This window comes from Polyodon spathula, chromosome 33, assembly GCF_017654505.1.
Source record: "Polyodon spathula isolate WHYD16114869_AA chromosome 33, ASM1765450v1, whole genome shotgun sequence".
NCBI lineage: Eukaryota > Metazoa > Chordata > Actinopteri > Acipenseriformes > Polyodontidae > Polyodon > Polyodon spathula.
Window position 1 is genome coordinate 3,437,332 of NC_054566.1, and position 12,972 is coordinate 3,450,303.

Genomic DNA, 12,972 nt, shown 5'->3' on the forward strand with positions numbered 1-12,972 from the left:
TTTTTGCTTTTGTAGAGCTCAAGCAAAAGCTTCTTATATGTTAAGATTCCTGGCAATAAGCATTCCATGATAATCCTTCAAATGACAGTCTGCAAGGTTGTTCCACTTTTGACCTCTGAATTTTGTCTTTGGCTATTAAGATAGCAATCAGGAGGGATATGGTAATTTCCATCACTGTGATGTAGAAATTAATGACACTTGTCAAAGGTAGTCCAGAGATACTGAAAAATGAAAAGGATTAAAAAGAAGATGGCCAAGACATTTCAACTCTCCCTGAAAATATATATATATATATATATATATATATATATATATATATATATATATATATATATATATATATATATATATATATATATATATATACTATTTCCTGCTCATTCAGCTTTGTCTATTTTTGGGGGAGTGTTTGCCATTTAGTTCTTAAGCTGAGGGATCATGAAGCCACTTTTTCAGGAACAGTGGTTTGAAACCTCGTTCTGGGAGACTTAGTTTAAGGCAGCTTTGCTTTATCAAACCCCAAGTCTCTCCTGGTGGCCCATGCAGTGACCTGAAGCCTAGTCTCCTGAAACCCAGCGGCTTTGTGTTCCCTCAGCTTATGAAAGGTGAGGGGTAATGGCACTGGTTGCAGTCAGGCTCTATAAGAGCTGAAAAGCAAGAGCTCCTCACTCCTGACCTGAACACCATCTGCCTGCCATTCAGTCCTGGGCCTTTCTTGAGCTCCCAAACATGTTGAATTGAGGGGTGGCTTAACTTTACAGTGCAGATATATACATGTACAATGTCAGCGGCACTTGTCAATAGGATTTCAATCTTTTTGTGGCATTACTGCTTGCTTGTAAGTGAAGGATGTGTTGAATCATTTGTTGGTCCTTATTTTTGGCCCTATAATGCCTTGGAAATTAGTCATATGATTCTCTTAATTATATATTATAATTGAGAAGTATTTGCCATGGCACTGGTCTGTGTATTAGCCTAATTACTTTAAGTTGCAACCAGAGTATTAAATCAGGTCACTTATAATACAATTGACGAGTGTTGCTTTAAATAACAATGCTTAACACATTTTAGTTTCACAGACATTTTCAAGCTATCTGCTCTGATTCATTCTGACGAGTAGGCAAAATATTTAATTGTTGTGGAGGAATAAGTTACCATCTCTTAATGATACCTCCAGGGAAGTGAGGGGGTAAAGATCTGCTGCAAAATCTGGTCCGTTGAATCATCACATTCCAGTCTGTTCCACATGAAACACCTGCCATCCAGGAATCGACAGCACCAATGCCAAAAAATTGAAGAATTAACTAAAATGAGGAATTTGTTATGCAGACGGCATCTGGGATCCCGTCTGAGATCACTTACATGATGTGTGTGCACTTACACTTCAGTTTGGATTAGAAAAACAAGGTAAGTGTAGTCTGTAGTTGATCATAATCACTTCAGGTTGTTTATTTTAACGGTTCTGTCACGCTGCAGTTTTATCACCTTCATTTACGAATTGCCTAATGAGGATATTTCCCCTTGTTAATGTCACTGACCGTCAACACTTTATTACCATCGGTCAATATAATAAATCAAAATGCACTGTGCATTCCAAGTCAAGTTGATTATTTCCAGAGCTAATAGAGCCATGTTGATTTCATTGAAGATCTTGAATTGATTCTTTCCCAAACTGATGGTGCTCATGAGATATTAAATCAATGCATTCAGGTAAACTGGCATTGTAACTCAATCCATTAGTGCACCAGTGTGTCTTTTAAACCTTGCATTGATCAAATTCTTGATTGGTACTGTACAGAGGATGGCATTTCATCTTGGAATATAATGACTAGTATACCGAACTTCACAGAGAATGCTAACACAACAGGGCAATGAAATGAGCAGAGGGTAATTGCTTTATTTCTGCTGTCTGCTGTGTCATACCCAGTGCTTGGTTTCAGAACAAGTCTGTATTTAAATTGTCAGGAGCCAGGGTTTGAGCAATAAGGCCACTGTTAAACACATAGCTCATGAACAGCTCCTAATTGTACACTTCCTGGTCAGACTTCATGCTGTGATAAGTGCAGTCAGTTCAGATTTGTCTCCAGTCCTTGGTTATTGTTATCATGTCTTCATCGTTGTATTGTCCCACAGTGACCAATATGTTAATCGAATAGCAGACAGGTAATCAATCCTTATTAGTAATCAATGCATTAAGAACACTTTAGCACACAAGAGCAAGAAGCAAACACATGGCTAGACTCTTTACAAAGCCTTGAATGCATGCATGTACATTATACATGCATATTGCATTATACATAGTAATAGATTATATATACGGTGTATGAAAAAGAAACACGCCATGTTACTGGCTACATGAGAACACCAGAAATGAATCAATGATTAATCCATTAATGAATGTTTAATTGAGCCTCACAAAATAAATAAAATCACTAAGGATTGTTTGATTAAAATGTCTAAACAGATTTGGAACCCCCATCAACTTTTGTAACAGTGTCAACTGTAGAGTAGAAGAAAGCATTGGTTTCTCACCGAAATATCACAATTTAAATATTAGTAGGCTTTGGAAGTCAACTCTGACACATTGCAAATTGGACCCCAGGCATTTTCCTCTCTGAATGGTCTTTGAATTGTACATATGCACTATTTGTATGTACAGAACACAAGTAAAATATACACATCACAATATTCTAGAAGTAATGTTCAAAACAAAATTGTTCCAATACCACCCAGTGAAGCATTAGGACTACATATACAGGCCCTATTCTTAAGTGTAAGAACTGTTTTAAGGAATGTTTTTTTTTTCTCTTTGGTGAATCTAAGAACCTTTCTCTAAATCAGTTGTGAATGGTTGTGGGTGATTTATAGGTGATGTATTGACCTCCTTATTAAAACCAATACATGCATATAGCAACGTTCAGCAGTAATGCCTTTTGGACAGAGGTATTACAGCCCCCCCATACTGATGATATGAACTTATGTAGGTATTGTAAAGTGATTAAATTTGCTGGCAGTTAATAGTTTGTATTTTGTGTTTGCAGCACCTATATACAGTTTGTTGTTTGTATTTGCAGAGTGATCTATAAAAAGAAGCTAATGAGACATGTAGAATGATATCTTGTCAACACGTTTGTCTATTCCCTGAGGAAACATTCCAGCAGTGACCATCACTGGTGTATTCTGTTCAGAGCTGGTGGTTTGCTGGTTTCCAGCTGGTCATGCTGGTTCACAGGACATGGTGCTGGTTTAGGACCTGGTTAAGATTGCCCAAGAAAAGACAGGTCCAGTCAAAATCCTGTTTCGGTTCTAAACTCAGGTGTTTGTCTGTAGTCCTATATGTATATGCTTGCTATAAATCTTTATTCAGAGTTATAGATATAGTTAACCATATATAAGTAGAAAAATTGCCTTTAACTCTTCAATTGATTCAAAATAGAGATCACAAAGTGAACCTGACTGTAACGCAGAAGCACCTGCCAACCAAGCATCGCTGTGTCCATCGTGACTGAAACACTCGTAGCAAGGAGACAATTTTTATGACAGTGTCCTTGCCCTAGTTCTATGTGAACACTGCTTTCAACCATTTTGCACATTGTACATTAGCTACATGTAATTTTCCCCCCAAGTAGTGCAGGAGGGACAGCCATAAATACTGTATAATGATTATATTTTGCTCTCCTTTAAGATCAAACCAGAACACTAATAATAGAGTACTTTGTTCAGTTCTTCTTCTAAAATATATTTAGATTTCCAATCTTCTAACAGTACTTGGGTACATTTTAGAATATAATTGTGATCTTCAGAGCAATTTTCAGACTGATGTATAAATAATTTACTGTTCCAGACCTCATTACCTAGCCGTCTCTCTTTGTGCCCTTCAGAAACTGGAGGGAGGAGTATTCGGCGAACTGAAGATTGCTTGCAGTATTAGTAACTCTTGTTCAGGGAACTTACATCATCAATTGCCTTATGATTATATTTTTATTCAACAAGCTAGCCTTCTATAGGGAATTTAACATTATTCAGTACTTCTTTACTAGAGCAAACGTCTGTATTAAACTGTAAATATGCACACTAGTTTTGCAGTTAACCATGCTTTTATAATCTTGTACAGTACATTTACAGCTTCATTATACTTAGCATACGGTCAAGTAAACTCTTAAGATATATCAGTGAAACTTTACAAATCACAAACTTACATTAAAGTTGGTGCCTAGAGAAGAACATTTGTATTTCACTTTACCTTTCCAAATTAAAAAAAAAAAAAACATACAAGGGAAAGAGAACTTAAAAAACTAAACTATTAAAACAGCCCCCTAAAACATGCAAACCAGATTTTTTTGCTGCCATTTGATTATTTTAAGTGTTCAAGTATTCAGACTCCATTATTTTGTTTATTTAACGCACCCCTTGAAACACTGAGTTGCACTTGTGCAAATAGGAACTGTGTTCGGCGGTCTTAAGCCGTTGTCTTTCCTCTTACGTTAAAAAAAGCAATCGCATTTTAGTCACAGAGATTGCAGTTTACAAGGCCCATAGCTGAAATAAAGTATCTAAATGGATGATCTTCCTCTTGGAGGCAACATGCTGGTCCTAATTTATTTCTTCTCTGCTCATGCCATATTCAGTTTGTCAAGGGGCTCTTGACCAATGATGAATAACAATAACATTCTGGCTCACTGCTTTTGTTTTGTTTTGGCCTCTTGAGTTATTCTCAATTCTGTTGGCTAAGCTCACCCATACTCACACACGTTGCTCTAGAGGTCTTTCTCCTTGGTCCCCATCACCTGGAGGCTGAGATCCTGGGAAACATCATTCAATGCTGCCTAAATATATTTAGATTCACCAGTTGTGCCTTGATCCTTGAATGGAGGAATTGAAAGAAAGGACAGTAAATTGTTCATGATTATTTACGTAATACAAAACAATAAGTAGAGTGATGCAATTATGGACTTCAAGTCATACTCCAGCTGCTGTAAACTAAACTTGTATTTACTGGGCCAAATCACAAAGAAATACAATCCCGGGATTTCATCACAAAAGGTGTTTTTTTTTGTTACTAGAAAGAAGCTAGTCATCAGCAAACGTCTTGTTTCACTTAAGAGTAAAATGACATGTATTTATCTGTAGAAAGCAATAGCAACTCATGTGAGGTTAATATATTGTTTATCGTATGATCTCAATAACTTCACTTCTAGTGGTCTGCTTTTATTTACTGGGAAGCTTTGCATAAGATTACCAAATACGTTACTGAGCTGTGACAGCATCACTTGAATTAGTGATAATTATTTCAAGGGTACAATGTTATTACCACTGAAATGCGATTCTCGGTTATCCGCACAGGTTTTTGTTTTTTTAATAACTCTTGGAACTGCACATTGTATCCATGTTTATGGGCAGTGTTGGAGATTCTGTTGGTGAGATGAGGTTAAAAGCTCTAAGTACAAAATCAGATGAGCCTGGCTCTTTAGCAGTGGTTAAGATGCTCTCTTGCATTTTGTGGGGTCGTCCGTTTGTACCCAGCCACCTCCATAGTACACATGCAGGAAACTTGGTTTGGGGGAGATGACTCGTAATTACATTGGGCTGTAGAAAATTATTTTCAATCATCTCCCCTCAACTGTGGGAGAGAACAGTGCTGTGAGGCTTTTATTTTCAAGCACAAAGGAGAGGAAGTCACATTTAATAGGAGTTGAAACATACAGTGGTTTCCAGAAGTATTCACCCCTTACCAATAACGTCACATTATGTTGAATTACAAATAGTGTGTGCACAGTTTTTCAAAGGAACTTTTTTTATTCAAAGCTGTACTGGTTAAACTGAACACTGTTATATGAGGGGGAGGTTAAATGTCAGCAAAACTTGCAAAGAAAATGTACAAAATGAAATTTACTGGTTGCATAAGTATTCAGCCCCTTAAGTCTGTACTTGGTAGAAGCATATTTTGCACAAATTACTGCTATCAGTCTTTTTGGGTAGGTCTCTACTAGCTTTGCACAGTAGGATAGTGACATTTTTCCCCATTCTTCACAGGAAAATTGCTCCAGTTCTGATAAGTTTGTTGGGGATTGTGATGGACTGCAATCTTCAAGTCTCGCCATAAATTTTCGATTGGATTCAAGTCAGGACTTTGACTGGGCCACTCAAGAACATTAATTCTCTTCTTGTTCAACCACTCCAGTTTGGCTTTGGCTTTAGCTTTAGCTTTGTGCTTCGGGTCATTGTCCTGCTGAAATGTGAACTTCCTCCCCAGTTTCAGAGTCTTGGCTGGTTTAAACAGGTTTTCCTCAAGGATTCACCTGTACTTTGCACCATCCATTCTCCCCTCTATCCTGACAAGCTTCCCAGTCCCTACTGAAGAGAAGCATCCGCATAACATGATGCTGCCACCACAATGCTTGATAGTTGGGATGATGTTGAATGGGTTATGTGCAGTGTTGAGCTTGCTCCAGACATAACGCTTGGAATTTAGACCGAAAAGTTCAATTTTTGTCTTGTCTGACCACAAAACCTTTTTCAACATGTCTGCAGTATCATCTACAATCTTTTTCACAAACTCCATATGTGCTTTAAGATGAGACTTTTTGAGTAATGGCTTCTTTCTTGCCACCCGTCCATACAGGCCAGTGTAGGGACTGGCTTATTGTTGATGTGTGAACACTGACTCCCATCTCAGACACAGAACTTTGCATCTCTCCAGGTCATTGTTGGCTTCAGAGTGACATTCCAAACCAGTTTCCTCCATTCCCGGCTGCTCCGTTTAGGAGGGCGACCTGATCTACGTAGTGTCCAGGTGCTAAGATGCATCTTCCACTTAATGATGGACTTAACTGTGCTGAGAGGGATAATCAGGACCTTTTGAAATGTTCTTGTATCCTTCTCCTATTCTGTGCCTCTCTGTCAATTTATCCCTGACTTGTTTCGAAAGCTCCATGGTCTTCATGGTTGCTTTGTTGGATCACTGTGTGAGTTGCAGCTTGAAAGTCTTCATATACCGGAGGGAAATTATCAACAAGCTAAACCACTTTGAGTACGCACAGGCTGAAACCATTTAACTAATTTTGTGACCTTTCAAACAAATCATTTGCACCTGAGCTGATTTAGGGCTGCAACATCAAAGGGGTTGAATACTTATGCAACTGAGATTAATCTGTTTCTCTCTGTAAATCTTATTTATTTATATTCTATGAGCGTTTTTTAACTTTATCAATGTGGAGTAGTTTGTGTAGATTCTACATGTAAAGTCTAATTTGAAAGCATTTGATGGCACTTTCGATGCAGAAATTCACAATAAATGAACATGTGCAGTTTATTTTTAATAAGCGAACAATTAATTAAATTAAATAAAATTTGGGACTATATTACACTGCAGATATATACACAATAAAAGTTTCTGGTTTTGTTTTAATTTAAATGTGTTTTAAATATTTTAGTTATTTTTCTTCCCACAAATGACATGTAGCCGTTTATAAGTGGTATAAACCACTTTGGGCTGTGCGGTTCAGACAATATATACCACTTCTGGGGTAGTTTATCACCAACCCAGGCATGGTATATATCATGGGAACCGCACAGCCTGTCGTGGTTTGTATATATATATATATATATATATATATATATATATATATATATATATATATTATATATATATAAATATATATAAATATTTATATATTATAATAATTACCTGCAATAGCATGCATAGAACGCCTGCTTGTTCACTTCACTGGACCATGTCCGGGAAATTTCACGAAGACTGGTAGCAATTTCGGGCAGCACTGCCTCACAACGCCAGGGTCCTGGGTTTGATTCCGGCCTAGGGGGTCTGTCTGTGTGGAGTTTGCATGTTCTCCCCGTATTTGCTTGTGTTTTCTCAGGGTACTCCGGTTTCCTCCCACAGTCCAAAGACATGCTGTTCAGGTTGATTGGTCACTATAAATTGCCCTGTGTGTGGTGCCCTGCGAAGGACTGGTGTCTCGTCCAGGGTGTAGTCCCGTCTTGCACCCTGTGTCTGCCTGTTAGGCTCTGGCTCACTGCGACCCTGTAAAGGGATTAAGCGGTTAATGATAATGGATTTTTGCAATTTCTTCAGTGCAAGGTACACTTTCCTTATAGCTCTGCATTCGTTGCCTTATTAAGATTTTCGGCATCGCTGAATGTATACAAAAGTGTTCCACAGGCCATCAATCTTAGACCTATGCAGAGTACCTGTATATGAGTAAGGGCTCTGCTCTGTCAGGTTGGTTGCTCAAGGGAGGGTCTTAAGAGATCCGCCAGATACAGGATACCATCCCTAGAGAAGCGGTATTGCTCGTACAGGGGGTAATCTGTATTATTAATCAGATCCTGGAGATCACTGAACACCCTCTCCCCACAAAAAGCCCTTCTTATTATCATCTACCACTCTAGGTGTAAAAGGTGACATCATTTTTTTTTCAGTTAAGCCAGGATTAATCTTTGTTATCCTGCTCCGAAGCAGGTTTGTTTAAGCGTGATAGGTTACCATGGTTTTTAACTTGAGTTATTATTATCTTGTTTTGTGCAACAGACTAAGCCTGACTTTCTCAATTTAAACCTGGAAGTTATCAGGATAACTATTTAAACCACTTTTGTGCAATAGGCCCCTGGTTTTTTGTTCATTTAGGGAAAATCTGTGTTTGTGTATTTACAGCTGCCTGCTCTTACCAACAAGAACAGATTTTTGATAAAAACAAGTGAATGTGTGACATCTAGAATCATTAGAAACCTGCCTTAGAGTAAGTAATGGGGTTCCAAAAAATATAGCATTATACATCCCCACATATTGCTACATCTGTTTAAATAATGTACTTGTAATTTTTCTTTTCATTGTTAACATCCTGACAACTTTTTCCACCTAATTTTAAAGTCTGTTTCAAAGTTATTTTCAAAACGTCTGCTCTAGTGCACTGATAGTGTAAGAATTATTGGCCACACTGTCAAACAGGACACATCAGTAACGATCCATGATGTGGTACGGAACAGAAAAGCCAGAGCACTTGTTATGTTTTTTTGTTTTTTTATTATAATTTTTTTTTTATCGCTCTTCCTGCATGATTTAAAAGATAAAATGTTGTCAGGATGTTAACAATAAAAATAAAAAAAAATAAAATGACAGGTACTTTATTTAAACAGGTGTAGCAACACAAGGGGACGTGTAATGCTATATTCTTTGGAAACCTGCTCTTTTAGAACCACAAAGATTCAATGTTGTTGGCAACCACTCAGTTCAGGTTTCACAGCTGCGATAAGCATGCACAAGGCATGCTGCCACTTCTTTCTTATAGGCAGTGTTCTGCATTTTCGGTTTTTATCTTTAAAAAAACACTTCCGGGAATTTTATTTTACAAATATTAAAATAGTGATAGAATCGATTAAAACATTGTTTTTAATCTCAGTATACATACTTTACATGTGGAATACGATGCAGTTCTGGTTTCTGACTAATAATGTCCCTGGCGTGTCTTATGAAGCAGAATCTGTGCAAGTCGAAGTACTTTGCAAACGTTTGGGCAATCGGTTGGCTGACGGGAATGGTATCTACAGAAGGTATGACCATGACATCAGTACAAAACAAGCCAGGTTTATTCACCTTGAAATCATGAAAAGAGAAGAATTGACAGAACTGGGCAGTGCAAGCCATCGGGAGACGCGTCAATCACACTGGACATTTCCATCAATGCATTCCATAAGTTTACCAACTAACGCATCAGATTTTTCTGTCAAATATTTACAATGAAGGTTGTCTGCGTTAGGCATGAAGTCACCAATACATACCTATCTGCAATAAATGGTGGCTGTCCAACAAAGCACAAGCGCTCTGACAAACTCGTTAACACAGTCACTCTGCTCTCTCTTGTATTAAAGCCTGTGTAAAAGCTGCATGAATTGACATCACTTAACAGTCTGTTATCTCTTGCATATCACTATTTATTTGATCATAGTAATGTCATGGTAACCCACTGATTCCACCTGTGTTTATGTTCGACATATTAAAGGGGCTGAATGCCATTTGAATCTGCATTAACAAAGGCTTGGATCTGCTAGCACTTGCTGTTCAATGAAAGATCACAGGCAGCATGGCATAATATGGCAATTACATCATGTGGATTTAATGGAACTACAACTTTGCTTTGATCAGATCTCTGACTTAATTGTCTAAAACACTTGTGCGATTTATTTGTTCAATAAATTAGAACGATTCTGTTCAGGTTTAGGTAAGTGTACTAACCACAATCACAATCTTACATTTTACTAACACCAATATATTCATCACTGGACCTCCTTACAGAAAATGATTATTAGTTTTGTATACAGCCTTGTATTTTAAAAACAAGCAAAGAGCATACAGTTGACAATGTTAATAGGAAAATGTATTATAAAAACTTGATTAGCACCCTTGTATCTGCCTTTTCTAATCAGAGTTGCAGTATAGCACCTGGATATATTCCTCTTTGGAATGGTATTGTACAATGTGACTAACGACAAAACTAACCCCCAAAAAATATGCTAACTTTGACTCTCTAATACAGGAAATTCATAAGTAAAGCCATCATGGTTTTTAGGTGCTCATAACAGGTGTTATTTCATTTCAGAAGGTCTCTATAGAGAGTGATTCATAATTCACACAGTACCGGAGCATCACTGAAACTGGAGGGTACATGGAGGATGATATGCAGAGGGGACCCCGCTATGCCAGAGATGTTTTGTTATGCACAGTTTGGCCACCAGAGGGTTGTTTAATAATGTCAGCATTTTAAGTAGAGTTGAAAACTGAAAAACAACAATGCTGTGCAAATTATGATTCACCCTGGATAAGCACAATAATGCATTGGTTCAGGTCATTTTGTTTGATTTGAAATTGTAAAAATATAACTAGAAAATGAAATAAGCATATGGTTTTAAAGACTGCAATTTGTGGGTTGACCCACATTGTCATATGGTAATTTCTCCTGGCCTGCTGTCCTGCGAGTTTCATTCAAATTTTATGAACCAATTTATTTTTCAGAACTGATGCAGTTAGACAGCCAACTGCTAATGAAACATGATGCAATTTTGGCATGACACATCCCTCTTTTCAATCTGTAAGCATTGTCCCCTGTGGAGTGTGTGATTCTATCAGTGCGTTTGTTTGTGTATTAAAAATGTATACATGGGTTCCCAGCAGCACACACATAGACTGCTCTCTGGTGATCCACTGGAGGGTTTATTCAAAGCACCAAAGAACTGGTCTCTTCCTTTAACTGCTTTCTCACTCTTTCCAAGATGTGCGACTCCTGATTACAGATGCAGGTTAGCATTTGATACACAGGGTGCTTCTGTAGTTTCATTTTAACAAGTGTACAGGAGTATCTGGAATGTCTTCTGTTTAAATATTTCCTAAACCTAATTTACTTAAGGCTGATTTTAAAATACATTTTTTTGATTTCTGCAGCCCAGTTAATAAATAAATCTCGAACCCAACTAAGAATTTTTTATTTAATTTTAAACTTAGTTTTGCTCAAAGTAATTCAAATTGAAAAGCAAAATAAACTATACAACAGTATATTCTCACAGTGGAAGCTGAAACCATGCTGGTCCATTTAGTTTATTTGTGCACACTCCTGGCATTGTGGTAGTTCCCTGGACCCTTTCAATTGACAAACTGATAACCATCAATAAAGACTACTACTCCCAGAGTCCTGTTCAAAGTCTTGTAGTCCTTTTGCCGATAGGGGAAATTGATATAACTTCTTGCTTATAGCAGAGTAAGGAGACTCTACTGACTCATGTTTTCCCTTTCCCTTGTGCAGGTCTCCACAGAATGGAGCAAGAATGAATAGAGAGCGGCTGAAAGAAAAGCATGAACTGGAGGTTTATTGAGGTCATCTACTTCCTGTTTATATGGGACCATATAACAGTACAGTGTTCCCGCCAGGACCCATCCACTGCTGAGCACCATGTCTCCAAGCTGAGCACCATGTCTCCAAGGAATTTGATTGGCTCATTTCCGACCGGGGGCCTTTCCACCACTCTCGGGGTTATTTATCCTTTGTGGAAAGATTTCGTCAAGGATTTACGACCAGATATAAGATTTATAGGTAAATGTATTGTATTTAAATTCTATTTAGTTGATCTAAATCCCGTCACTATTTAAATATTGAAATAGGGCTTCCAATGATACAATTGAATGCTGGCTACCTTCTTTCATTGTTTTAAACAATGGCAGTATTTCGGTCCCCTACTGTTTGGATACTTTTGATCTCTTTATATTTAACCTGGTGACACCCAGAACCCATACTGTACTTACTGTAGGGATGAATGCCCTCACAGACACCAAGTGGCAAGCTGGTTGTGCTGCCAATCCTAATATTCTTCAGTTCAATATCATGAGATATAACCTTTCACTCCACATGTAAATGTCGCTATTGTATGCATTATGAAATGTCTTGTTAACCTGTAGAATCGATAACTGATGCCTCAAGTTTCTTGGTAAATTCAGAGTCAGGGAAACATGGCTCTTAGTTATCACATGTTTTTCAATTTTTATGGTAGTTAAAAACTGTGAGTTTTTTGGTTTTGTATTAAAACACATCTGCCTCTTTTATTGTTTAAAAGTAAATGGAAAAATGGCAGAGGGATTGTGTGATCTTTTTGCCTTCAGTGTTCCTTTTACTACCAAATTGGTCTGTTGTTCCTGGATGCCTGGTACTCAGCTTTTGTTGTGGTCTTCTGCTAGGGGGGGCAGGTACTGTTCACAGGCATGGTGCATATCTAGGAAGTCCAAAAGACATTGGATTGTGAACTGTTTAAATTGGTAAAAATGTCATGCAAAAGACACTAGAATATTGGACTTCATGCCAAAAAGGTTTAAGATTGAAAAAAAAGTGTTTAAGAAAAGGCTATCCCCCCCCCCCACTTCAGACCCATTCTCACAAGCAAGCACTGAGATTCTTAGTCATCGTGACTCTCTGC

At 37.7% G+C, this 12,972-nt stretch overlaps 1 protein-coding gene across 1 annotated transcript in view; it reads left to right on the plus strand.

Moving 5' to 3' along the window:
* LOC121303499 (BMP/retinoic acid-inducible neural-specific protein 1-like) overlaps positions 1–12,972 on the plus strand; it is a 107,663-nt gene that overhangs the window by 20,398 nt on the left and 74,293 nt on the right. Inside the window, 2 exon segments of the mRNA XM_041234218.1 lie at positions 11,811–11,947; positions 11,950–12,098. Of these exon segments, the coding sequence (XP_041090152.1) occupies positions 11,861–11,947; positions 11,950–12,098 (236 nt within the window). The 5' untranslated portion in view covers positions 11,811–11,860.